This window comes from Acartia tonsa, chromosome 4, assembly GCF_053477335.1.
Source record: "Acartia tonsa isolate MP-2025a chromosome 4, ASM5347733v1, whole genome shotgun sequence".
Taxonomy (NCBI): Eukaryota; Metazoa; Arthropoda; class Copepoda; order Calanoida; family Acartiidae; genus Acartia; species Acartia tonsa.
In genome coordinates this window covers 22774483-22799944 of record NC_137263.1, presented here as the reverse complement: position 1 = coordinate 22799944, position 25462 = coordinate 22774483, and the positions used below count along the sequence as shown (strand labels likewise).

Here is a 25462-nt window from a genome sequence, read left to right as displayed (position 1 = left end):
TAAGAAAAGTTTAATTCCATGGAATATTCAATTTTTTTATATCCTTATAAGCCATTACCCAGCTGCCACTATTTTTGATAGTATTTTTCAGCTCATCACCCATTAAAACCTATCCCTAATGGATGATTCCTACATGATTATTGATGGATTTGCCCTGAAAATAGCCCAAAAACCGCTAAACAGCTGAGCAAACAGCCATAAGCCATTACTTTTCCAACTTTTTGTTCCATTTTGGGAAAATAGGATTACGCATGCCAAGTTTTGTAATGAAATTCGAATTCTAAGTGCCATTTGTGCATTGATTACGTGATGGTTGCCTTAACCCCCCCCCCCCCCCCCCCCTTAAGCTTAACTTTTTGTTAAATTTTGAAAAACAGACCTACCAAGGATTACACATGCCAATTTTCATAACAAAATTTGGATTAATTGATTATGGGATGGTTGCATTAACTCCCCCCCCCCCCCTACATATGTATGAGAGCTTCCTCATGTCTCAATTTACTAATTAAAAGTTGTACAGTACAGTTGTACAGAATATTGCAAGATTATTTTAGTAAAGTCTGGTAATTAATTTATCTAAAAATAGATAGCATATAATTATCTGAATCTGTGACTTGCTTATATACACTCTCCTTAAACACCCCCAACCCCACTTTATTTTAAGGGGTGTAAATTTATTTCCTTTACACCCCCTTGGAATTTATAGAGGGGTGTATCTGAGGGTGTAGGCTCTTGTCAAGAGGTTGGACATGGGTGGACACCTAGGGAGGTGTATCCATCCCCCTTAATTTTACAAGGGTGGTGTAAACAACCCCTATACCAACTTTTGCACGCCTTTGATCTTAACTATACTTTCAGAGTCCATAAAGTTGTAAATTCTGTAATTATTCTACAAAAATTATCTTCCTAAATTGATATATAATTTTCGGGGTGACGTGGGGTGGACTAAACATTAAAATTTTATGGAAAAAAAGATATCTTTAGAACATTCATGACTTGAAGTTATCCCCCCTTTGTACTCAATTCTAAGTGCGTCAATTTTGCGTCTAAAAATACCCTTAGTTTAAGCATTAATTTCTCCAAAAAATGATGAAAAAAGAAAATTTTTTTTTGGATAAAATGATAAAAGTATATGTAAAATAAAATAAACAGCAAAAAAAAATTTTAAATTATGTTAAATAGAATGAAAATTAGAGCGTTTTGTATGCCTTATAAAATGCGTATTTCTCATGAAAATTATTACGATTTCGTGTGTTGAGTAAAACTTTTATAAGTTTCCCATTTTTATAAGTGAGCGAGCCGCGGTGGCACAGTATTTGAATTAGGTAAATTTTTATTTATTTTTATTTTGACTTACCCCCTCCTCCTCCCCAATCTTACACACTATGAAGATAATATAATTCCTTTTTGATGTCTCTATTAAACCCCCTAAAAATCCCTCCCCCCTTTAGGTTTAAGTTAGGTATAAAAGTTATACGAGGTGTGGCAAACCCCCTATGCATATCAGTGTCACAAATAGACAGATAACTATGTTCTTCGTTTCGTGTGAAAAAAATTCTGCGGTTAGAAATATAAAAATTGGGAAAACAGTAAAAGTGTCGAACTCTGACGTCAGAAAAAATTAACAATTAACAAATAAGAAGCCAGTATTCACTGTGGTAAAATATATAGCGGCCTCTCATTGGTTAATTGTTAATTTTTTCTGACGTCAAAGTTCGACACTTTTACTGTTTTCAAAATTGGCTACATTTTGATCATTTTCAATTATCAAAGAAGTGTTTTTGTTATATATTATTCAGAAGCATACAATTTAATTTTTTTCTCTTTGAAATTGTGAAAGATAGTCCTTTTTTCGTTTTACTTTAGCACTTATATTTTAAACATTAGCAATATTGGTAAAGCGAAATAAGATTATAAAAAATACGAGTACTTCTAATGAGCTGAACATTTATGTTTTTTAAAAGCAAAGCTTTTCTATAATTAAGATCGGTCCGTCCAATGACAGGCAGTATGCATTTTACCATTGGTCAATTACGATGTATATTTGCCTATTATTGGTCATTTTTCATCAGGCACTATAAGCTGCTTCTCAATATCTTATTAAAGGCGAAGCTTTTCTATAATTAGGGTCGGTCCATCCGTCCGTACGTCCGTCCGTTACAAACGGATAGCTTTTTCCCGTTAATTTAGGCATGTTAGAATTGTCCTATCAGTTGCAAACTTTGCATGGTGATTCCTTTAGTAGTTCGGTACGATTTAGAAAGCGTAGCAACTCTATAATCATTACAAGAATGTCCGTACGTCCATTTTAAACATATTGATTTTTTTACTTTTTCACAACAAATTTTTATGTGATCTAATCATCCTATTGATCTGATTTGTGGTATGTTGATTCCTGGGACAACAAAGTATAATGTTATAAGCGAAGCAACTCTATAATCAAGTCCTAAAAATGTAAGTATGTCCATATACATTTTTCAACAAATTTACTTACAATTTTGCTTCGTCTTTAATACATTTATATTCTGATTATTCAGTTCTGACACTATATAAGTATTAATGTTCGTTTGTCCTACCGTTTCAGTGCTTCGCTTTTATGGATGGTGTGATCCTTGATTTTAAATGTCGATACAATTTCAACTAAAAATTTATACTTTTGCATAGCATTTATATTTCACAAGATATGAAGATCAATTTCAGGAAATTAGAAATTTAACATATTGACTTTAATGTGAAAGGGGTACATCACAGGGAGTAAGGGAGGGGACAATGAATCGAATATTCAATTTTTAAGAGTATCAGACTTTGGATAATGGCTTACAGGGAATGTGCACGAATTCAGCAGGTTCTGACTGACTTTGGGTACTAGCGCATCAATGCCCCGCTAACTAGCTGAGTTAGTTTTGAATATAGCAGACAGAAAAATTTGTTATTGATAGCTGGTTTTAACTTTTTTTTCCCAAGAATATGTAATTTCATGTATAGAAACTCTACTGTGATATTTATATATTATACAATCTAAGAACCCCTTGAATTTAGGTGGCAGTTTAAAATATATGAGAAGGGTTGACGAAGTTCTAAACAGATATTTTTCTAGTGATTAATTACAGAATGTTTACTACATTGTGATGTATTGGTAATTTAATTTTCAAGTAAATGATTTTTTTCTTAGAACTAATTTTGTTCTAAATTATATTACCATGATCCCATAGGCGTCCAAGGGGGGGGGTAATGGGCCAATTGGCACCCCCAAACGATTTTGGGGGTGCCGTAGGCACCCCAAAATTTTTTTTCATTTTACCCCCCCCATTCAAAATTTACCCCTACCCTGGGGGTGCCGTAGGCACCATTAAGGAGGGGGTATTTACCCCCCCCCAAACAATTTTGGGGGGGTAAATACCCCCCCCAAAATAAAAAATCTCTAATAAAAAAAAAATTTTTCGCGCTTCGCGCGCATTTCTAATACTATATATTTAATAAAATTTAAATTACCCCCCCCAAAAAATTTTACCCCGGGGGTAAATTTTGGGGGGGGTAAACTAAATTTACCCCTGCCAACAGATTTCAGGGGGGGTAATTACCCCCCCAAGCAAATTTTACCCCCGGGGTAAAAATTTTGGGGGGGGTAAAAAAATTTGCGGCGCGCTTCGCGCGCCATTTCACCCCCCCCAAACACGAATTACCCCCCCCCTGAAAATTTTTTACCCCCCCCAAAATAAAAAGCTTGGACGCCCCTGCATGATCCCTTTACAATTTTGGTCAAATTTTCTTAATAAATCTGGTTTTCATTGCTTTTCAGCGAAAACTCTTAAATTTAATTAATTGCCCATTGTCTCCTCCCTTACTCCCTGGGTACATAAACTTATATAGTGTTGCCATCTAATCGTAATGAAATTATTTGGGTTTAAAAAATATAATAATAGATATTTCTCGCATCGTATTATAATCAGCTTTCTGCGTTTTTAAAATGTACTTTATAAGATTTTTTAGCCCCGAGATACCAAATGGCCACTTGGGGCTAACAAAACAGATTTTTATATTAATATCCTCGGAAAGCTGTCTATAATACCGTTCTAGAAAGCCCTTTTTCAAACCCAACACCTCTTTGTCAGTTAGAGAGTAGCTGTGTTTTTAAAATATCTGTAATTTCCAAAGTTTTAATCCATCAAAACCTCAAATGCCTACTCTAATCGTAGATTCAGAAATCTATTTTCCGATGCTCAGAATATAAAAAAAAACCATTACATCAATCCTATGGGAAAAGTTTTGAAATGAATTTAACTATGTAAGTTTGGCACAAAAGATTGAAAGTTGTGAATGCAAAGTGAAAACATAGTTTAGAAGTTTTTTGATGCATGGCTGAGCAGATATTTATTTACAGGGATCTAAAGGGATAAGACAATGGCCGATAAATTAATGTACATCCCCAATGATGATACACATAATTACCCATTGAAATTAGTGCTTGAAAGTTTTAAACACTCAACTCAATGAGCCAACCAATCAAAACTCATTAAAGTCCCCAAATTTGTCAAGCCAACGAATAAGAAAGCATTATTATAAAACTTTGGGGACTAGTGTAATAAATAGCCCATTGTCCCCGCTCTCTCTGAGATATTTAACTCTTGCAAAACTGATGGTTAGTTCACTTCCAGCTAGAAAGGGAGAGCAAAGAGAACATTATAGAGACAATAGAACAGGGATGGGGGGGGGGGGAGAGATATGTTTTATAGAGAATTGTTTTAAAAATGAGGCTTTAATTTACGATCATTATGAGTGGCACGAAAATTTGTTTATTTCTCACATTTCTCTATGGCTATTGCTAACATTTTGCTGAACTGTGTTTTTTGCGGGGATGGGGGAGATTAATAATCAGGTTTGACTTGAAAATACAACTTTCTTTTCGTCCAAAGAAATTAAAACCTGAACACTGAGGCTAAAAAAAAATGTAATTGTTGTAAATTTATCTTTTTGTTGGTTAAAATCTCAATAACAGAAGGAGCATGATTTTGACAGAAAACCGACATTATTTCTCACTACACTTATCACTAAATTGCCACGATTTTAAGCTTTTAGGCTTTAATAAAATGTGATAATGTTGGATAGAATTTTGTAATATGTTGATATGATGACAATAAAAAGGCTGGTTTAAGATTTTTTGAGGTTGTATGCCAAATCCCTAAATTTTAATATTTTACAAATAATTGTAACAAGCCTAGTTGGTACAATAGAATGAGTGCATGGATTAAGTGATTAAAACAATCTAAAAAGTTTTATCTCCCATCCCCCCCCCCCCCCCCAGCCCCTCCCAATAGATCTAAAAAGAGAAGTTGTAGGGAGAGAGAGAGAGAGCAATGGGTATCTGAATTCTATATTAGCAAATTTACTTATTAGGAGGCAGGGACAAGGGATCAGGAGTCTGATAAACAATTCTAAGTGAAAATTTCTCTATAGCTCAATCCCTCTTTTACCACCCATCTTACCTACTTATCTTTAGTTACAGCTCAAAACAAGTTTTACCCTTAAGCTTTAAATTTTTTACAGTATTATAATTCTATTCTATGTACATATTGGGTATGTCCGCACGACTATTCGTCAGAATAAATAATTTTTTTGTGTATTGGGAATTTAATTTAAATCTCTATAAGTTATTAAGAGTTCATGTTAAGTTTTATAAATATAATATTTGCAAAAAATTAAATAAAGTCAATTAGCTAAAATATACTTCAATGAACATTAACCAAAATATTGTTAGCATATTATTGCTGCGCTCCTTATGATCCTTGTTAACTTACAGATATGACCATTGTTTTTCTCTTTATTTCGGATCGTTGCAAAATGACTAAAACGTATTTTTACATTTCAAAGTTAAAAATTAAGTTCTAATTAAATATCTCTGTATTAAAAAAATAATAACAAAGATGACAACATCCAAAAAAATACTGTTTAATGACATACTTATAACATTGTTGTAATAGGAATCAGTATTCCAAAAGTCAGAGAATTATATCACATAATAATGTTGTTTTAAATGGATGTAAGGACTTTCTAGTAACGATTATAGAGTTGCTATACTTTCTTAATTATACCTAACTTTAATAGAAATTTTAACATGTCTAAAAAAACTAAGAGTTAGTTGTTCCGGAAGGAGGTCCGACCCTAATTATAGAAAAGCTTTGCTTTAAAAAAAACCGTCAAATTCTACCATAATTCTTAAGAAATAAATCGATATATTCCCTTACGTCTCGTTGTTTATTTTCTTAATTAATCCTTGCTTTTTCATTTTCGTTTTCATAGATGGATGTTCCTTTCTTTACGTCTATAAAAAAATATTACTGAAAATCTGATAAAAAAAATAAATATTTGATAGAAATACAAAAAGAAATGGGATACTTAAAAAGTTTTTTTTTCTGGGAAAGTTTGAAAAGTCTCTGAATTGTATAGAAGAAGAAGAAATTGCATCCAATAATTTGATCAGGGGCGTGCGGATTTAGAGATGTAGGTGGGGGTAATCAGTATCAGGGAGGGAGGGGTCATTGGGCTGTTTATTATACTAGTCCCCAAGTATTATGATAACGTTTTCTTATTCGTTGGGTTTGCAACTTTGGGGACTTTTGAATTTTGATTGGTTGTATATCAAGTTTTTGACCAACGTTTTTAACCACTAATTTTGATCTATAGAAGGGGTATTTTTGTTTATCATTATTGGGGACCAATTTATCGACCATTGTCTTATCCCTTTAGATCTTTGCAAATATGATTATTATTACAGAAAGCTGGAAATATATATTTTGACAACTTAAGCAAAATCTTACGCGCTGATTTAGCAAACCATTTTAAAAAGCTTCGACGTTTATCTTAGTTTTAGTTAATCTGTAATTCTGCACTAATGTATCACTCAACTAAAACATAAGTATTTCATATGATATTGTTTGCAGGGAATCTAAAGGGATAAAAAAAAATAGACTATAAATTGAAGTACTTCCCCAATAATGATACACAAAATTACCCCTTCTGTAGATTAAAATTAGTGGTTTAACCATATGGACTCTCGTCATAATATACTAATAAATAAAAATGCAATAAAAGTCCCCATTGTCTTCCCCCACTCCACTGACGATTATATAACTCATCTCTTTTGGTTTAAAGTGTCAAAATCTTAAGGGGGTGTCAAAATTATCGGGTGCGTATCGGGTAAACCCCTGGCAATAACCTGTTCACACCACTGTACTTAGGTACTTCATTACATCGATGTTTTAGAAATTCAGTGCGTTTCACGCACCCTTCTGTCAAATTTCTATGCACGCGCCTGAAATGCAGTCACTTTCCAACATTCTGAGTTGTATTAAACTTTCTTTATTAGTTTTTAAATACTTTTAGATATCATATTTACAAAAAAAAAGTGCGAATAAAATGATTTAAGATATAAAAACTCAAAAGTTGGAAGCGCATATCTAATTGGTTTACTAAAAAAGTAAATAGAACTTTGTTATAGAGATGCTTTGATCATAACATTGTACTGTGTTGTCCTAGGAACTATTATTCCAAAAATTAGATGAATGGGATGATTATATCATACAAAAAAAAATAATTTAAAAATGTAAAAATAATCAGCTTGTTTTAAGTGTACGTACGGTATTTCTGGTAATGATTATAGAGTTGCTACGCTTCCTAAGTCGTACCTAACTGTTATAGATATCCTCATGCAAAGTTTGAAAGCGATGTGAGCTAACCGTTACGGACGGACGGACCTTTCCTAATTATAGAAAAGTTTTGCTTTTAAAAATATTAAGGCAAAACGTTCTCCTGAATAATTAAATCATGTTGTACTTTGCATAAATAGAAATTCTAGAGTTGCAAAGTACAAAATATCAAAGACAAAAATACAAATTAACGAAAAGCTTCGCTATTAATAAAGATGTGAAAATTAGGAATGCATGAGAAAGGACTGGAAAGGTGAAATAGCCTAGGCTTCTTAAAACAAGGATATCAACATCCATAAAAGCGAAGCTCTAAAACGGTATGAGAATCGAACATTAATACTTGAAGAGTGTCAGAGCTAAAAAAGTAGAATATTAATGCATAAGTCTAAACAAAGTTGAAAGTAAATATGTTGCAAAACTACAATACAGGATACTGTTTAGGGCATACTTACATTTTCATGATTTGATTATAGTGATGCTTCGCTTATAACATTGTACCTGGTGGTACTAGGAATCAGTATTCAAATTAATAGGATAATTAGAACATACAAAAGAAGTTCTGGTAACGCTTAAAATTGCTACGCTCCCTAAATCATACCATATTGTTATATTAATCTGAATGCAAAGTTTAAAATTGATAGGACAATTATGACCTGTTTAAAACAACGAACTGTCACGGACGTACGTTCGGACAGACGGACCGACCCTAATTATTATATATAGCTTCGCTTTTAAAAAGGGAAATACAGACGGAAGTAAAAGGGGACAGTATTTTGTTTATACATCTGTATGCATATTTGTGTGTGTGCGTGTGAGTGTGTATGGGAAGCTTTGAATGTGTGTTTGTGTGCATTACATTGTAAGTCAACTGTGGCAGGGAGGGAGGGGACAATGGGCTGTTTATTTAACTACTCCCCAGGGTTTTATAATTACGTTTTCTTATTCGTTGGCTTACCAACTTTTGGGAATTTAATTGAATTTGGTTGGTTGGTCATTAAGTTAAGTGTCCAATAGTTTCAACCAGAAGGGGTAATGTTATTTATCATTATTGTGGATGTACATCAAATTGTCTGCCATTGTCTTATCCCTTCAGATTCCTGCCACTAAGGACTTAGTATTTCTATTCATTTTCCTTTTTTATTTAAAATGTTAAAAATGTCTAGGTTTGTCCTAATACTGTATGCATATGAACTAATTCTAATGTAAGTACAATTCATGACATATATAGTATTTATTTTTAGAACTACTTAAAACACGTTGGTTTTTATAAAACATTATCAAATTTGAATTAATTATACATTTATGTTAATAAAAAATCCTTTTACGATCAATCATGGCATATGTACAATTACAATTTAAAGTTATTAACGAAACAAGATTTATTTATTTATAGATTAAACTCTAAGATTTTATAAATTAAATTCTATTTCTAATGTACAGAATTATAGAATGAACGTTTTTTATTATGTAAAAATCACGAAATTAGAGCAAATTTGAGAGGGATAAGATGTACAAAGTGAGTTATGGAGCGATAACAAAGAAAAGTAAGTGATAGAATTTTATAAATACTTAGGGAAAATCACGAAACCTTAAATTAATATTTATGTCTTTTGAAGGTTGTAGTTAAAAAAGCATACTAAAATACAGACGGAAAAAACACGTATAGACTAGGTCATAGAAATCTTTACAGAAAATTTCTTCTGTCTATCTTCAATAGCAGCGGAGAAAATCACCATCTCCCCATAGCAATTAAACAAGAAAAACTATTTCAATAAAATTTTATGTTGCTATGTTGATTAGGTCAAACAAATTATAAAAAAAATCTAATTGGAGTTGAAGTATGTATAATAATATAATTTAACTAATTATCTTAATACGATTTTTTAACCTAAATCAAAGGACTGTCATTTTCATATTTTCCTTAAAATATAAAAAAGGTGTTTTATTGTATCCTTTTGTATCTGTAAGTCCTTTTAATATCACCAATGAATTAATTTATATTGTTAAAAATATTTTAGTTTCAGGATATAAGTAGCATTTGTGGTTTATTTTTGTGTCTTTGTTGTTGTATACCTGTAAAGAATGTTTGCACGAAAGCAGGGATAAGCCATAGGAATTTAATCACCATCTAAGTATAATACAAATACTCATTATTTGAATATGACTTGTAAGTGGGAAGATTTGGTTGTAGATTGAATTAACCGACATAGTACCCAAGCACCCTGAATGTTTGTTTGTATATTTATATTTCTTGTGTTTGTAAATTTGTCTGATTTTCTATCTTTTTATGTATGTCTCAGGTGTGCTACTATCTTTCTCTCTTTCCCTTTCTTTTTTTCCTTTTCTCTCTCTCATGCTCATCCCCCCCCCCCCCCCACTTGTAAAGAACAGCTGATGGCAAGCTCAGGTAACTATTTTGGCCGCCCGCTATGCGACTAGCGTGCCGGCCAGACCAAGCCAGCTCTAGCTAGCTATCCAGAGACACGCACCGGTCAGTAGGCTTCCCCCCAGCCCACGCGCACACACACACATTCCGCAATTATTTTCCCTCAAACTTTCTTTTAGTCAGAAAATAAAATATCCAACTTTTAGTGAATTTTAAATGTTAATAAAAATACATAAATGTTAATTTTGTGAACTTTATAAGTTATTGTTTTTTTCTCATTATAAAATTTTCCCAAAAAAGATAATTGTTTTGACCGAAAATGTGGTGAATATTAAAAGAGAAGTTAATATGAAATATTGATTATAATGTTGTTGCTCTGAAAGTAAAGTTTCCATAGAGATCAATTCCGAGTTCAAATAATTTAAACTTTTCATAAATGTCTGCTCTTAATATTGATTTTTACTCTATTATATCCAATTTTTCAAAAAATATTTATTTCTATTCATATAAAATGAAAGCAACTTTTTACCCAGGGATGGATGATACATTGGACGATAAATTGATGTTAATACCCAATAGGATAAATAAAGTTACCCTTACTGTAGATTTAAATTATTAATGGGAAAGTTTAACAATTGAGGTTTATCAAGAGTTAATAAGCCCTCAAAGTTTCCAGCCAATTAATGAGATTTTATAAATTTTGGGAACAATTATATATGTGCAGTTCAATGTTCTTTCCCTTTCGACTTTACTTCATTTCATTTAGGTAATGAGTTTTTATAAATTTTGGGGACAATTATACATGTGCAATCTAATGTTCGTTCCCTTCCAGCTTTACTTCTATTTCATTTAGCTTAAATTCAAATTTAATATAAATCCTTATATTAAAGTAACAGAATGTTTGTATGTGTGTTTGTGTATCTGTGTGTCTGTATGTACCGAAGGATCTCGCAAACCGCTTAACCGATCGGATTCTCCTTTACAGGGTAGCTTCTCATAGGTCCCGGGAAGGTTTATAACTATTTTCTTGAGGGGTGGGACCCCAAATCCCCCCAAAAATGAAAAATCCCCCCCCCAAAAAAAAACTTTTTCTTTTAAAATCTAAAATAAGAAATTGGGTTATTAAATTCTCTCTTCTGCCTCTAGAGATTTATAAAACATTGATTGAAGAAATATTAGCCTATTATATAAAGTACTAAGGGATTCTTGTCTGTAGCTTAAGATCTCAATAACTACTAAACCGATTGAGTTTTAGAGATGAAAGTCTTGAGATGATTTTATTAGTCCATATCTGCCTCTTTGAATACAGAGCGTCTAGAGGCTAGGGGCGTAGTCGCTAGCATTGATTATAATAAACATTATGCATCATGGGATGAAGAGAATTCTTCTTGTATTCGTTTTTCTCTCGATTACACAGTAACTGTATACAAAAAGTATCTTTAAAATATTATTAATTTATTGCTATTTAAACTACTAGCGGCTTCGCCCCTAGCCTCTAGGGGCTTTGCCCCAAGAGGTTTGATCAAACCAATTTTTCGTATTTTAGATTTAAAATAAAAAAGACCAAAATTTTTTTTTTTTGGGGGGGGGGGATTTTTTTTTTTTTTTTTGGGGGGGGGGTAGTCGACCCCACTATTTTTATTTTAGTTTTAAAAAGAAATTATTTTTTTTTTTTTTGGGGGGGGGGGTATTTTTCATTTTTGGAGGGGTTAGGGGTGTCCCACCCCCCAAGAAAATAGTTATAAACCTTCCCGGGAACTATGAGAAGCTACCCTGTAAAGGAGAACCCGATCGGTTCAGCGGTTAGCGAGATCCTTCGCTACAAACAAACAGACAAACACACAAACACACACACACACACACACAAACACACAAACAGACAGACATCGTTCTACTTTGTATTATAGACTAGCGGCTACGCCCCTAGAGGCCTCTAGTGGCACTTTAAATGTTTTTGTTTGTTAAATTTAATTTTTTATGTACGATACCACCTTATTTGACGTTGAAGTCTCCTCTAAGGGGGGGATTTTTTTGTTTTGGGGGGGTTAGGGGTGTCCCATCCCTCAAGAAAATATCTTAAAACCACCACAGGATCAGTAGGTATAATCCCTGAAGAGTAGAGCCCAATCGGTTCAGCGGTTACCGAGATCTTAAGCTTCAGACGGACAGACAGACGGACAGACGGACAGACGGACAGACAGACATCGTTCTACTTTGTATTATAGATTGCTAATAATTCATGAAATTTTGTTTGGATTGTTTCATTATATTTAATAAATGGACAGCATATGAGGTTAGTTACCGTTTTTGGAAAGGTTTTCTACAAATAAGCCTACATGGGACATTTTTAAAACCTTAATTAACCCTAAAAAGTTATAAAATATTGTATTTGTAATTTCAGAGGTTTCAAGTAACGTAGAAGAGAACTGAATTAGGAAAGCTCAATAATTAGTAAAGCTGATTTATCCCAAAGCTTTCATAAAATATTAATATCCCTTTAAATTAAGAAAATTCTTGAAATATCTAATTCTAATGTCATAAAATTATCTTAGAATTGCATGAATCAAAATTGTTAATTTATCTTTCAAATACAAAACATGTTTTAAAAAACAAGGATGACATCCATAAAAGCGAAGCTCTGAAACGGTAAGACAGATGAACATTAACTCAGAACTGAATATACAAAAAATAGATATATAAGTTTTGACAAAATTATACGTAAAATTGTTGCAAAACTTCCTAAATACAGAATACTGTTTAAGCACATACTGACATTTTTAGGACTTGATTATAGAGTTTCTTCGCCTATGATATTGTATCTTATTGTAATAGGAATCATTATTCCAAAAATCAGATTAATCGGATGATTATATGACATAAAAAATTGTTAAAAATGGTCGTACGTACATTCTGGTAACGATTATAGAGTACCTAACTACTACAGGAATCATCAAGCAAAGTTTGAAATCTAAGGGAAAATTCTAACATGTCTAAATAAACGAAAAAAGCTATCCGTTACCTACGGACGTACGGAACGACCCTAATTATATTAAAGCTTAGCTTTAAAATAAACTGTTTTGATCACTTTTAGGTAAATTAAGATTTAAGTGATAAATAAGACCCGCCCATTTCAGTTTTGTTATTATATGAAGATAATTTTTCAGGGGCGATTTATCTTGGTAGAGAGGAGGTACAATTAGTACAATCACATAGACTCACAGATAGACGGACTTACTGTTACTTTTATATAAACAAGGATGACAACATCCATAAAAGCGAAGCACTGAAAAGGTAGGACAAACGGACATCAACACTTATATAGTGTCAGAACTGAATAATCAGAATATAAATGTATAAGAGTCGAAGCAAAATTGTAAGTAAATTTGTTGAAAAACTGCTTGATTCAGGATAATATTTATGGACATACTTACATTTTTAGGACTTAATTATAGAGTTCCTTCGCTTATAACATTATACTTTGTTGTCCCAGGAATCAATATACCAAAAATCAGATCAATCGGATGATTAGAACACATAAAAATTTGTTGTTAAAAAAGTAAAAAATCAACATGTTTAAAATGGACGTACGGACATTTTGGTAATGATTATAGAGTTGCTACGCTTTCTAAATCGTACCTAACTATTAAAGGAATCACCATGCAAAATTTGAAATCGATAAGACATTTCTAACATGCCTAAATTAACGAAAAAAGCTATCCGTTACGGACGGACGGACCGACCCTAATTATAGAAAAGCTTCGCTTTTAAAAAGGATATATATTTGAATTATAGTTTTAGTTTTGTTATGTTACCAATGCCTTGATTTATATTAGATAATTTGATGAAATAAAAAGCCTTTGATTGTTTATTTTTTTCACCAAAAGTATAATTATGAGCTGGTATTAACTGCGCAGGATGTCGGAGGAGGAGGGAGGAGCCGAGGATGTCTCCTTCCTCCGCACGGAGGACATGGTCACCCTGTCCTGTACAGGCACCGGAGAAAGGGTTTGTCTGTCTGCTGAAGGTTTCGGTAACAGACAATGCTTCCTTGAAAGTATCGCAGACAAAGTAAGTACCTATCCTTATAATAAAGTAATAGGATGTGTTTCTGTCTGGTTGTTTGTACTGAAGGATCTCGATAACCGCTCAACCGATATGGTTCTCCTTTATTATTAAAGGGTAGCGTCTCATAGGTCCTGGGAAGGTTAATAACCATTTTGGAGGAGGGTACCATCTCTCTTCAAAACGAAATCGCCCATGTAAAAAAATATCATCACCAAAAAAAATTTAATGAAACCTATGGCTAGAAAACATCTTTTTTAGTACTATTGAGGTACCAGGAAGGGATTAGTTAACTTTTTCTAAAATAGATAAAAAAAACCTCATGGATATTGGCCAAAAAAGCCAAGCTTTCGGCACAAACCTACTTACATACATACAGACAAACATCCTTATACTTTCATATTCGGATAAATTTAGATAATAATGAATATTTCTATTATTTAGAACGTGCCACCTGATATTTCTCAGTGTGTATTCCTAATAGAACAAGCTTTGTCAGTCAGAGCGCTGCAAGAAATTATTTCGTCAAATGATGCTGAAGCGGTGAGTTATTTTTGTAGGGGAGATTCACTAATGGATTTGTGGTAGAGGCCGGGTGTATCAGCCTCTGGAGTCCAGAATTACGGGTGCGTGAGCAGACGTACGGCAACCTTAGATGAATGTATAACAATATAATTCAAACAGGATTGAATGTTGTTTAATAGAATAAAGTCCTGAGGATACTAACTACCTTACATGATAAAATCAATAGCAAGGAATTATTAAATATTAAATCAGTATTACATGGCAAATATATATAACATATGATTATTAGGCCAGACTACTCTATAGCTGGGAAAGTAAGGGGATATACCACAGATTGGTCGGTATGCAAAAATAGTTTGATGAAGCATATACTTTATATATTTGATTTTTACCTCGATAGATGGTTGATTATATCTTATAGTTATTAGTTTTTTTTAGTAAATCTTTTCATTGCAACTCCTTTGTGTTTGAATAACCTTAATGTGAATCAGAAATATAAGACAAAAATTGTTTTATTACTCTATACAAAAGCTGTTTATAGTGGCATCCTGGCCTACCATTGGTCAATTAAAATGTATACTTGCCTGCCATTGGTAATTTAGTCTGTGTATTGGCCTATTATTTGTCATTTGTGGTGTATGACGTCATTTTTTATATGCATTATAAACAGATTTCTCTTTAAATATCTAATTGACGCATTTGTCATTGGAATTTGTTTTTTTCACTGTTACGTTATTGCACTCCGATTATGTCATTCTTTTCCAAATATCAATCAAATTTTGTCTCTTTGCAATGACACATTTTAAAACGTAAAAAATATATGTACAAGTAGACAATTATTTTGAGAATTTTAAATAATTAAATTTTTTAACATTTAATATGTTACAAGATAAAATTACCTATTCAGTCATTGAATTAAATTTTTGACTGTTTTTAATAAATATAAATATTAAGAAAGGTTAAACTACATGATACATATGTTGATATATTTCCAGGGCTCGGCATTCGCGCTAAATCTTCAGTAAAATAGACTTTTATAATCCAAAAAATCATCTAGATGTCTAAACATGTTCCTAATAGGGCCAGTAGCTTTTTAAATGATATCCTTTAAGCACCAGAGCGGGTTGAGGCTCACACGCAGCTGCCGAGCTCTGATATTTCCATAAAACTCCTTTTTCTTATGTAATATTTTATTAAAAACTAACTTAAGAATTTTTACTGACAATAAGATTAATATTAATATTTCTGTATATTTATTCTTTCCAAATTTTCTGTTTCAGTCGGAGACATTTTATTAATTTTCTATTTGATGAAAAGATTCATAAAAATACACATTTATAGTTATGTTAAAAAGTACAGTAAAAAACTGGACTCGAACGTTTAGGAATACGGTTTTAAGCTGTTGCGCACACTACTTCACTGGTACCTACTGCTGCTATCAATAGTAAGAGTAAGGGGAATGTCATTGCTTTTAAACAGGCACAACTAATTTTAATGCACAGCTAGGACTTCCAGACAAAGGTCTTGCTATCAAATGTTAGTTGTCTATCGGGGGCAAAAGGACGCTTTATATCGCAATTATAAGACGCGGAGTAGGTGCGTGGAGAGGCTAGAATCAAAAGCGACACCACAGTCCATGGAGGTCATCATCAAGCTGTAGCGTAAGATATCGTATTTGAACAAGAATTTGCGGATAGCAAAATGAAATACAACATTAATTTCAGTTTTGTCGGCCCAAAGGTGTCGAAGGCCCGGGCAAACATTGATATCAATGCTATGATTTTGATTTTGTTATTCGTTAAGAATTTTTATAATAAGCTACGATACTATGGAAAAGAAATGTATCAATTTTCATACAAATTTTGCATTTTTGGTTTTGTTCGAAGCAGCTAATATTACCTATAAAAAATTATGTCATGCAATACAAATGACCAAAGATAGGCCAGTATACATTTTAATTGACCTATGGTAAAATGTATACCGGCCTATCATTGGTAATTTTAATTGTATGACGTCTACTAAGTTGTTATTTTTATCTCTAATTTCAGGGTAAAGGTCTTGGATCTGGACATGACCTAATGGACCAATGGTAAAATGTATACTGGCCTATCATTGGTCATTTGTATTGTATGAAGTCTACTAAGTTGTTATTTTTATCTCTAATTTCAGGGTAAAGGACTTGGATCTGGACATAAGACCTTGTTGTATGGAAATGCCATTCTTCTCAGACACAGCAACAGTGACATGGTAAGCTTTCAACTTTAAATTTTAGTTTTAAGAAGAAAAAGATTTCTGTTGCAATGGTGGTGGTTTCCTCCCCCAAAATTAGTTATAAACCTTCCCCGGACCTATGAGAAGCTTCACCGTAAAGAAGAACCATATTGGTTCATCGGTTAGCGAGATCCTTCGGTACAGACAGACACAAATCCTGTTACTTTTAATTAGTGGATATAAGGATTTATTTATAATTTAGTGGAGGGGGTGCTTAGCAACTTTAGGATGAAACGTCAACGTATCGGTGTGTCGGCAGTGCAATTGTTGATGATTGAAGCTTGATAATGTGGTATCCGCCTAGGGTAAATGGCAGACACCAGAGTTCGAATAAAGACTACGGCAGTGTGAACAGACGTGGACACCTTACTATAGAGAAGCTACGCTTCTCTAGCATTCACTAGACAAGAATCAACATCTATTTCAGTTGTCACTTTATTGAAGGTGTAAAGGATACTAAAGCTATATACAACAAACAATAACTACATGGATAGGAATAAATGATCATAACATAAAAGCATTATAATGCATATACAATAGTCAGTTTGGGCAATCATGATTCCCCATCCCTGGAAAGGGTGGGGGGAATTAAGAATACAGTTAACCATAATATAAATACATATGGATTAGGAATAAAGATAGTTAAAGATAAATCATACAGTAAAACATAGATAATTGCAATGGTTAGGTAGATGGCTATCCCTGTCTGGGGCAGGCAGGATAGCCCATGGAGCAGCACAATAGGTAGATAAGCATAGAGGGGTGGAGTGGTAGGTCTGGGTACTAAAGAGGGAAGGTTTGATGATTACTTGTGACAACAACAGTCTGTGTGGGGGTGATTCTATCAGGTGAGGGCAGGTTTAGATCCTTTATCCTCAGGGTTGAGGTGGTGCTGATAACTTGGTGGTTGAAGGGGAAGGTTCCGGTGCTTAAGATGGGAGAGGGAGGGGTAACACCCCTCCCTCCATTTGCAGGACAACTGAGAGATGAAATCAGTACCGTTATCTGACATATTTTCAGGTGGCTTTATAATTGTAGAATAACAGGATTTAGCTAGGTGCGTAGCATCACTATAATGTCTTGGTTTCTGCATGGTCCAGAGCTGCCGCATACCACAACTCTCCCCTCGGAAGGCTGGAGGGGTTGTCTGCACCGCCAGACTTCCGACAGTGGTTGCGGCCTTCAGTTTGTTGTCCTTGTGGAATGGGTCCGCCAGGATACCAGTTGCTGGACGGTGGTGGACTCCAGCCCTCCCCAGGTCTAACGGAATCGGCTATATCTGCTGGAGTAGCTGGTCCTGTTGGATATTCTGGCCGTTGGATGTGTACCTCTGAGGCCACCCTGGCAACCTCCAGGGGTGGCACAGCACATGAGGGGGCTTGGACCAACAGCCGCCTGGTATACACCTCTTCAGGCTTCTCCACTGGGCTGGTGGTCTCCATCGTGTTGGTCACCTTGCTGCTGGCAGGCTGGCTACTGGATGCAGGCGCAGTTTCTTCGCCCTCGGGGCTGGTCAGGTTCATTCGGCTTCCAGGGTCTCTGTCAACGCGGGCAGGTGGTGGTTGCCATACTGTAGGAGCGTTGCCTCCTTCAGGCTCATTCTGGACATTGGCAGGGTGGTGCATGGCAGTCCGACCTGCGGGGTAGGGAAAGGTAACAGTCCATCCTTTATGCCGGAGGCTGTCTTGGAACTGCAAGGGTGGCTCCGCTCTAGTTGGCTGGGAGACAGGCCCATCCACGGACACTGCTGCTGGTGGACTGGAGGCACAAGGCTCCGGATTTCCTCCCCTAGCCTGAAGGGGTCCAGGCACATTGTCTCCATCTTGGGTAGACATAATTGTTGGGGATCCTCTACTTCTATGGTTAGGCTCGGCACTTGGCGCATCTAGTTGTGTTACTCCCCAGGCAGCGGTCAAAGCTTCTTCAGTTTGGCTGGTAATGGCTGATACCCTGGCTCCTGGGGCAGATGCAGGGGGCGCAGGCAAGTTTGGCCCAGCCCAAACTTCCTGGTACACCAGTGCAATACAATTACCCTGGCTTGGTTGAGGGAGGTAGACAGCTGGATGCAGTTGAGGGTGAGGGACAGCTGGACTCTCCCTGCTGGCTGGGGGCTCTGGCTGGCTGGGGGTGACGGGTGTCACCCCTTCCTCTGGGGCTGCGGGCTCATTCCGGGGTCCAGGTATCTCGGTGGCGGCGACGGTTGTCGCCCCAGGCACCAGTGTGGGGGCGCTGGATAGCACCCCCCAGTCTTCACAGGGGTCCAGGTCTCTCGGTGGCGGCGACGGTTGTCGCCCCAGGCACCAGCGTGGGGCGCTGGATAGCACCCCCCAGTCTTCACAGGTGGCGGCGACGGTTGTCGCCCCAGACATCAGCTTGGTGGTGCAGGGAAGCACCTCTCGTTCCTTCCAGGTGGCGACGCCGGTTGGCGTCCCATACATCGACTCAGACTCGCTGGCTAGCGCCTCTTGCCTCTCCCACTCGGCGGCCGCCAGGGCCTCCCCGTACACCGTCCCGGTGGCGCTTGGTAGCGCCCCTCGGCTCTTGCTGGGGGTGACAGGGGTTACGGACACCGGTCCCCTGTGGTTGCGGCTGAGGTCCAGGCCAACCCGGTTGGGTTCAGCCGCTCCTCCCAGCACGTTGATCCTGGCCACCATGGTCCCAATCTGAGACACAGACTCCTGGGTAGCCGCGGCCCCAGCGGCGGCAGCTAGTTGGGGTGACGGCTGGGCATCTCCCTCCAGGTGGACCTGGGTGGCAGACTGGTTGCATGCAGGTTGTTGGGCGGCCTGGTGTTTCTTCATTTCCCGGTCCCAACCGGTTCTACACTTGGCGGCTGTGTGGCCGTTGAAGCGGCAGCGCCCCTTCGTCCAGCTGGGTCCCATCAGGCCGGCTTCCCCAGGGTGTATCAACCTGCCAGGTCTCTCCTCCTCCAGTTGGGGCACCAGCTGACAAACAGGGTCTCCCCTACTAGGGGTCAGGCGGTGCTGGGCTGCTTGTGGTGGCTCCTTGGTTACATTCAGCCTCCTCTCCATACACACAGGTTCCTTCCATCCAACAGCGGCTCTCCTCCCCTGGGTGGCGAGGCCAGCCTCGGCCTTAGCTTCTGCAGGTGCTTCTCCACATGAGGGATCCTGCCTCTGGGTATGCCAGGTGGTTGGTAGCAAAGGCCGTTGATGGTGCCAGTCGGAAAGGGGGCTATGATCTCTGGGGGGTACCTGTGGCCAGTGTGTGGACAGGTACCCACAGGTGGACCAGCAAGGCCCAGAAGATGCCATACTGATGGTAGCCTGAACTGTATTCCGGACTGTCAGCAGACTGTTGGTAGCCACCTGAGTTGGGCCAGAGTTGCCAGCTGGTATTGCGTCCCTGCCAGGCTCCGTCAGCTGCTGGTGGGGAGCCCCTGCGGTGGTTCTGGTTTTGGCAAGGGGTGGCCTTCTTATTGACTTCCCTAGTTGGAGCTCTGCATCCTGGTGGGCCTCCATCTTCAGCAGCATGGGGGAACTTGGCTGGGACATGTGCAGTGGTTCAACAGAGTAGCGGCATCTGGTCTTGAAGTGTGGGGGAACAGCCTCACTGCTGCTGGTCAACCCTGCTCCCTCCGTGCTGGGTAAAGTCTTCCACTGCAGCAGGTCACCAGTCCCCATCCTTAGGCCGGTCCCCAGTCGTTCCATGCCTGGGGGCTCCCAGGGAGGCTTGGGTGGCGGCTCCCCCACCCCCAGGTACGCGTCGGGCATCTGGGTGAAGAGCCTATTCCCCTGGGACAGCTCCCCATCCTCCAGATTGGTGAGGCCAGTGCCAGGGAGGACCTTTCCACCCCAGAAACAGGTGGTACTGGCCCTAGGGCTGGGCCCCTTTGAAGTCTCAGTTCTGGTAGTAGTGTCCATCTTGGGGCTGGCCACTAAGTCTCTGAAGCTTGTCACCTTCTCATTAGGCTCAGTTGCATCGTTCAACACCCCCAGGAGGACACCTACAGGTTCAGCAATCCCCAGTCCAGTATTGCTATTTCTCGTGCGTTGAGCACCAACTGAACAGGAGCGGTGCAGCGGACATTCAGTCACCCTTCCAGACAAGGGCATCTCAGGGACCAGGGGTCTGTGACCTGGCATGTGTTTGATGTTCACTGTACTCAACACAGTAGGCCAGAGTAATAACAGAAGCAGTATCGTGTATGGAGAAGCAGAGAGTGGTGGGGTACAGATGTTGGTGGTTCTGGTCCAAATGAAGACTTCTGTCCACCACAGTGTCAGCAGCAGGCCTAGGCACACAGTTAATGCCCAATCATGAATGTCTTCTATTTCCGCACGGCGGGCTAGGGGCTGCCAAGTTCTTATCTTGTAGATGTAGGAGCAGAGTAGAGTAGCCGCGCCGCAAGGAGGTTCGAGCCGGCTCACCCCTAATATAAATACTATAGCTGTGTAATTAGGGTGGTAGTCCACGTAGCCGTAGGCTCGGTCCTCCTGGCTCAAGAGTTTCTGTGGCTGGTGCGTCCCCATGATAAGTAGCAGGGGGTTGGTCTGTTGGTGCCAGCGTCTTGTTTAACTGTTGAGCCTGAGTTGTTCTCCTTTCCAGTATAGCTCTTGATTTCTGTGATAACCAGCGGATCTTAGCTTAAAGGTAAAAGGAATATGTTAGGTATCCACAGATGTCTCTAGGAGCGTATCCGCTGGTAGATATATGGATAGGTAGGCTAACTATATATATATATATATGGCTACACTCCCATATATATATATACGTGTATAAGAATATCCCCAGAGCTAGCTAGCTTTCCTCCTTGCTCCAAAAAAATCACGCTTCCTCTGTATAAAGTTCACAACTATGAGGTCGATGGTCCAGGTACACACCACCACTGCCCAGTGTGGGGCATCAAGTCAGGCTATGTCCACAGGGTGGGCGTACTTTCGTTCAGTTACCATATCAGTTTCCAGTGTTGTATGGTGGGGTTAGTATTCACTTACTTGCACCCATGATACAAAAAAAAAACAACACTATTTGTCACTTGGGTATTTATATATATGCATATATTTGTTTCACTAACCACTCAGTTTTGAAGTAGAGTTGGCAGGGCTAGGAAGATGTTGAGGGTCTGAGCGGGTTTAAGGAACTGGTTTAATTTTCCTTATCACACTGTAGATAGGGAGGGAGGAACTTGCAAGTTTTTCTCCTAAAAAAATATCTCTGTTGTATGCTATAGAGTGGCCCCTCTCCTGTGTGTGTGTGTGTGTGTGTGTGCGTGAAATCTCCTTTCCGTGCAGCGCGCTCACGCACCGTCGATCCGCGCACGCAGGTAAAACGCGCACTTATCCCTCAACTTGCTCTCTCGTTGGTCCGCTCTGTCCGTTGAATTTTATGATATTCCGCACTCCGTTGCGCTACCCGTAAATAGCGCTCTGTGATCCCGGTCACTAGCTCCACACCATGGGCGGACTTAGTCAAGTGTGGGTAGGAGGGGGGAAGCGCGTGAGGGGACGGGGTAAATCCGTCCGTTCCCCCTGTGAGGAAGGGGGGAATGCCGTGGGTTTGAGGCAACTGTGAAATGAGGTAATGTTGCCCTCTCTCCTTAATCCTAGGTTTATTTTTATATCACCTTGATTGTATTCTCTTCAATGGAGAGTGAGCCCCTCCCTTTCCTCTGAAATAAGGGGTGTATTGTTGTTGTGCTGTAAGCTTGAGGTAATTAGATTGTGTGTCAGGGCATTTGTTATATTACATCTAGCTTCTATTTTTGTCCTTATCACAATTACATAACAGATTTGTTTACCAACCCTGTCTATTTTTAGTTGTTATCACAATACACAGTAAATCCAAGCCTGTTCTATTTTTAGTTTTATCACAACACAACAAATTGTTTGCCAATCTTTGCTCATAAATCTATTGTTTAACCATCACACCAGGGTGGTAATCCCTGCAAATGTGATATAATATCTGTTTTTCTAGATGGGTGGCTGCGTTGTAGCCTCTCAGGATACTTGGAGTTGACGTAGTTTTCTCTGCTTTGGTGCACTACACTCGTATGTTGGCTCGCAGCTCGCAGCTATGTGGCGTGTTTCAGCCTATCGGCGGCAGGGAATGTCCCGTCCTGCTAGCGCCGCTTATCCAAATCCAGCTGATGGCGGCAGGGAATGTCCCGTCCTGCTAGCGCCACTGGTTCGGATCCTGCTATCTCTTGCAGTAAAATTGGCCTATTTTCAGCCGTTTACACTTATTTGGCTTGTTTCAGCCGGTCCGCAGGCCTGTTTCAGCCTTTTGAGCGCTCAATTCTCCGTTAGATGTCGGCGCTTCTCGCGGTTCTTCGTCAAGTTTCACTTCCACAACTGCCGGATGCAGAGTTAGACTTGCTGTCCAGGGTGGGTAATTCAGGTTGCTTGTGTCAGTTTTGCCAGTTTCACTGCTGGGAGTACCTTAGCCTCAGCTGCGCGTCTGCTCTACACTTGTGGTTCGCCGTAATCTCACACAGCTGTCACCAAAAGTTGTGGTATCCGCCTAGGGTAAATGGCAGACACCAGAGTTCGAATAAAGACTACGGCAGTGTGAACAGACGTGGACACCTTACTATAGAGAAGCTACGCTTCTCTAGCATTCACTAGACAAGAATCAACATCTATTTCAGTTGTCACTTTATTGAAGGTGTAAAGGATACTAAAGCTATATACAACAAACAATAACTACATGGATAGGAATAAATGATCATAACATAAAAGCATTATAATGCATATACAATAGTCAGTTTGGGCAATCATGATTCCCCATCCCTGGAAAGGGTGGGGGGAATTAAGAATACAGTTAACCATAATATAAATACATATGGATTAGGAATAAAGATAGTTAAAGATAAATCATACAGTAAAACATAGATAATTGCAATGGTTAGGTAGATGGCTATCCCTGTCTGGGGCAGGCAGGATAGCCCATGGAGCAGCACAATAGGTAGATAAGCATAGAGGGGTGGAGTGGTAGGTCTGGGTACTAAAGAGGGAAGGTTTGATGATTACTTGTGACAACAACAGTCTGTGTGGGGGTGATTCTATCAGGTGAGGGCAGGTTTAGATCCTTTATCCTCAGGGTTGAGGTGGTGCTGATAACTTGGTGGTTGAAGGGGAAGGTTCCGGTGCTTAAGATGGGAGAGGGAGGGGTAACACCCCTCCCTCCATTTGCAGGACAACTGAGAGATGAAATCAGTACCGTTATCTGACATATTTTCAGGTGGCTTTATAATTGTAGAATAACAGGATTTAGCTAGGTGCGTAGCATCACTATAATGTCTTGGTTTCTGCATGGTCCAGAGCTGCCGCATACCACAATAAAAAGAATCGTATTCTTTACTTACAGAGTAGATTTTTTTCATCATACATCAAATTTATTCGCTTCTAATTAAGGATAACGTCATTGATTTTCTTTTTTAAAATTGACGGAGTTACAAGTTACAGCACAAATAAGCGCGTTGTTCATTTAAAATATCTGATGTCTAAATAGCAAGTGAGATATTCACGTTTCCCCAAAAAACGTTTCAGACTGACCAACTAACGGACGTTGTTTTGTATTATAGAATAGTTCTGCTACTAAAAACGAAATTCATGCACAGAGGTTTTTGGTGCAAGCTTGAGTAGTTGAATCTAGAGAGAGAAGGGACAATGGGCTGTTTATTAATCAAGTCCCCAAAATTGTATAATAAAGTTTTCCTATTCGTTGGCTTGACAACTTTGAGGACTTTTAATAAATTTGATTGGTTGGTTTATTAAATTGAATATCCATACTTTTCAACCACTAATTGTTATCTACAGAAGGGGTAATTGCGTGAATGAACATTGGGATGTAGATCAATAAGTCGGCCATTGTCTTATCCCTTAAGATCCCTGAGATGAATTAGGTCATCGCTAGATGTGTGACAGACCCGAATTGATTGCAATATGGCCAAAAAGAAACTAGGTTAACATTGCACAAATTTTAACTTTTACATTCACTCATGTTGTACATACACCCACAGTTAACTTAAACAGAATAGGGTATTTTTTGAGTACTATGACAACGAGATTTTTTGAAATAATTAGAGATACCAAAAATTTAAAGTAGACTTTTTACTTTTAAATTGGGTTTATAAAATTTTTTTAACTGAATGCCTTTGAACCTAGTAATAGTGTCTGACTGATTGTAACGTAAGAAAAAAAAATAGCCAATGAGAGGTCATTATTGACCAATGGTAAAATTTATAGTGGCCTCTCATTGGCTATTTTTTTTCTTACGTCATAATCAGTCAGACACTATTACTGTGTTCCAGAATTTGGTATTTTTGAGTACTATGAAAACGAGATTTTTGGAAATAATTTTTCTCGTCGGATATACCAAAAATAGTAGACTTTATCACCCCCAAAATAAAATTTACCCCTTACTTGGGAGTGCCGTAGGCACCCACAAATAGTTAGGAGGGGGTATTTACCCCCCCCCCCCCCCAAAAAAAAAAAATAAATAAATAAATATTTAAGGGGGGGGGGAATATCAAAATGTCGCGTTTCATCTT

General features: G+C 38.0%; 1 protein-coding gene across 2 annotated transcripts in view; it reads left to right on the top strand.

Annotated features, from left to right (window-relative positions):
- Window positions 1-12488: 12488 nt before the first annotated feature.
- RyR (Ryanodine receptor) overlaps window positions 12489-25462 on the top strand; it is a 55036-nt gene continuing 42062 nt past the window's right edge. The window contains exons 1-4 of one of the 2 annotated variants that reach the window (XM_080156997.1): window positions 12489-12526; window positions 14006-14157; window positions 14596-14694; window positions 16846-16923. In XM_080156997.1, coding sequence (XP_080013123.1) covers window position 12526; window positions 14006-14157; window positions 14596-14694; window positions 16846-16923 — 330 coding nt within the window. In that variant the 5' untranslated portion in view covers window positions 12489-12525. Of the gene's footprint in view, window positions 12527-14004; window positions 14158-14595; window positions 14695-16845; window positions 16924-25462 lie in introns of those variants that run through there. The other variant, XM_080156998.1, reaches the window with a different exon arrangement.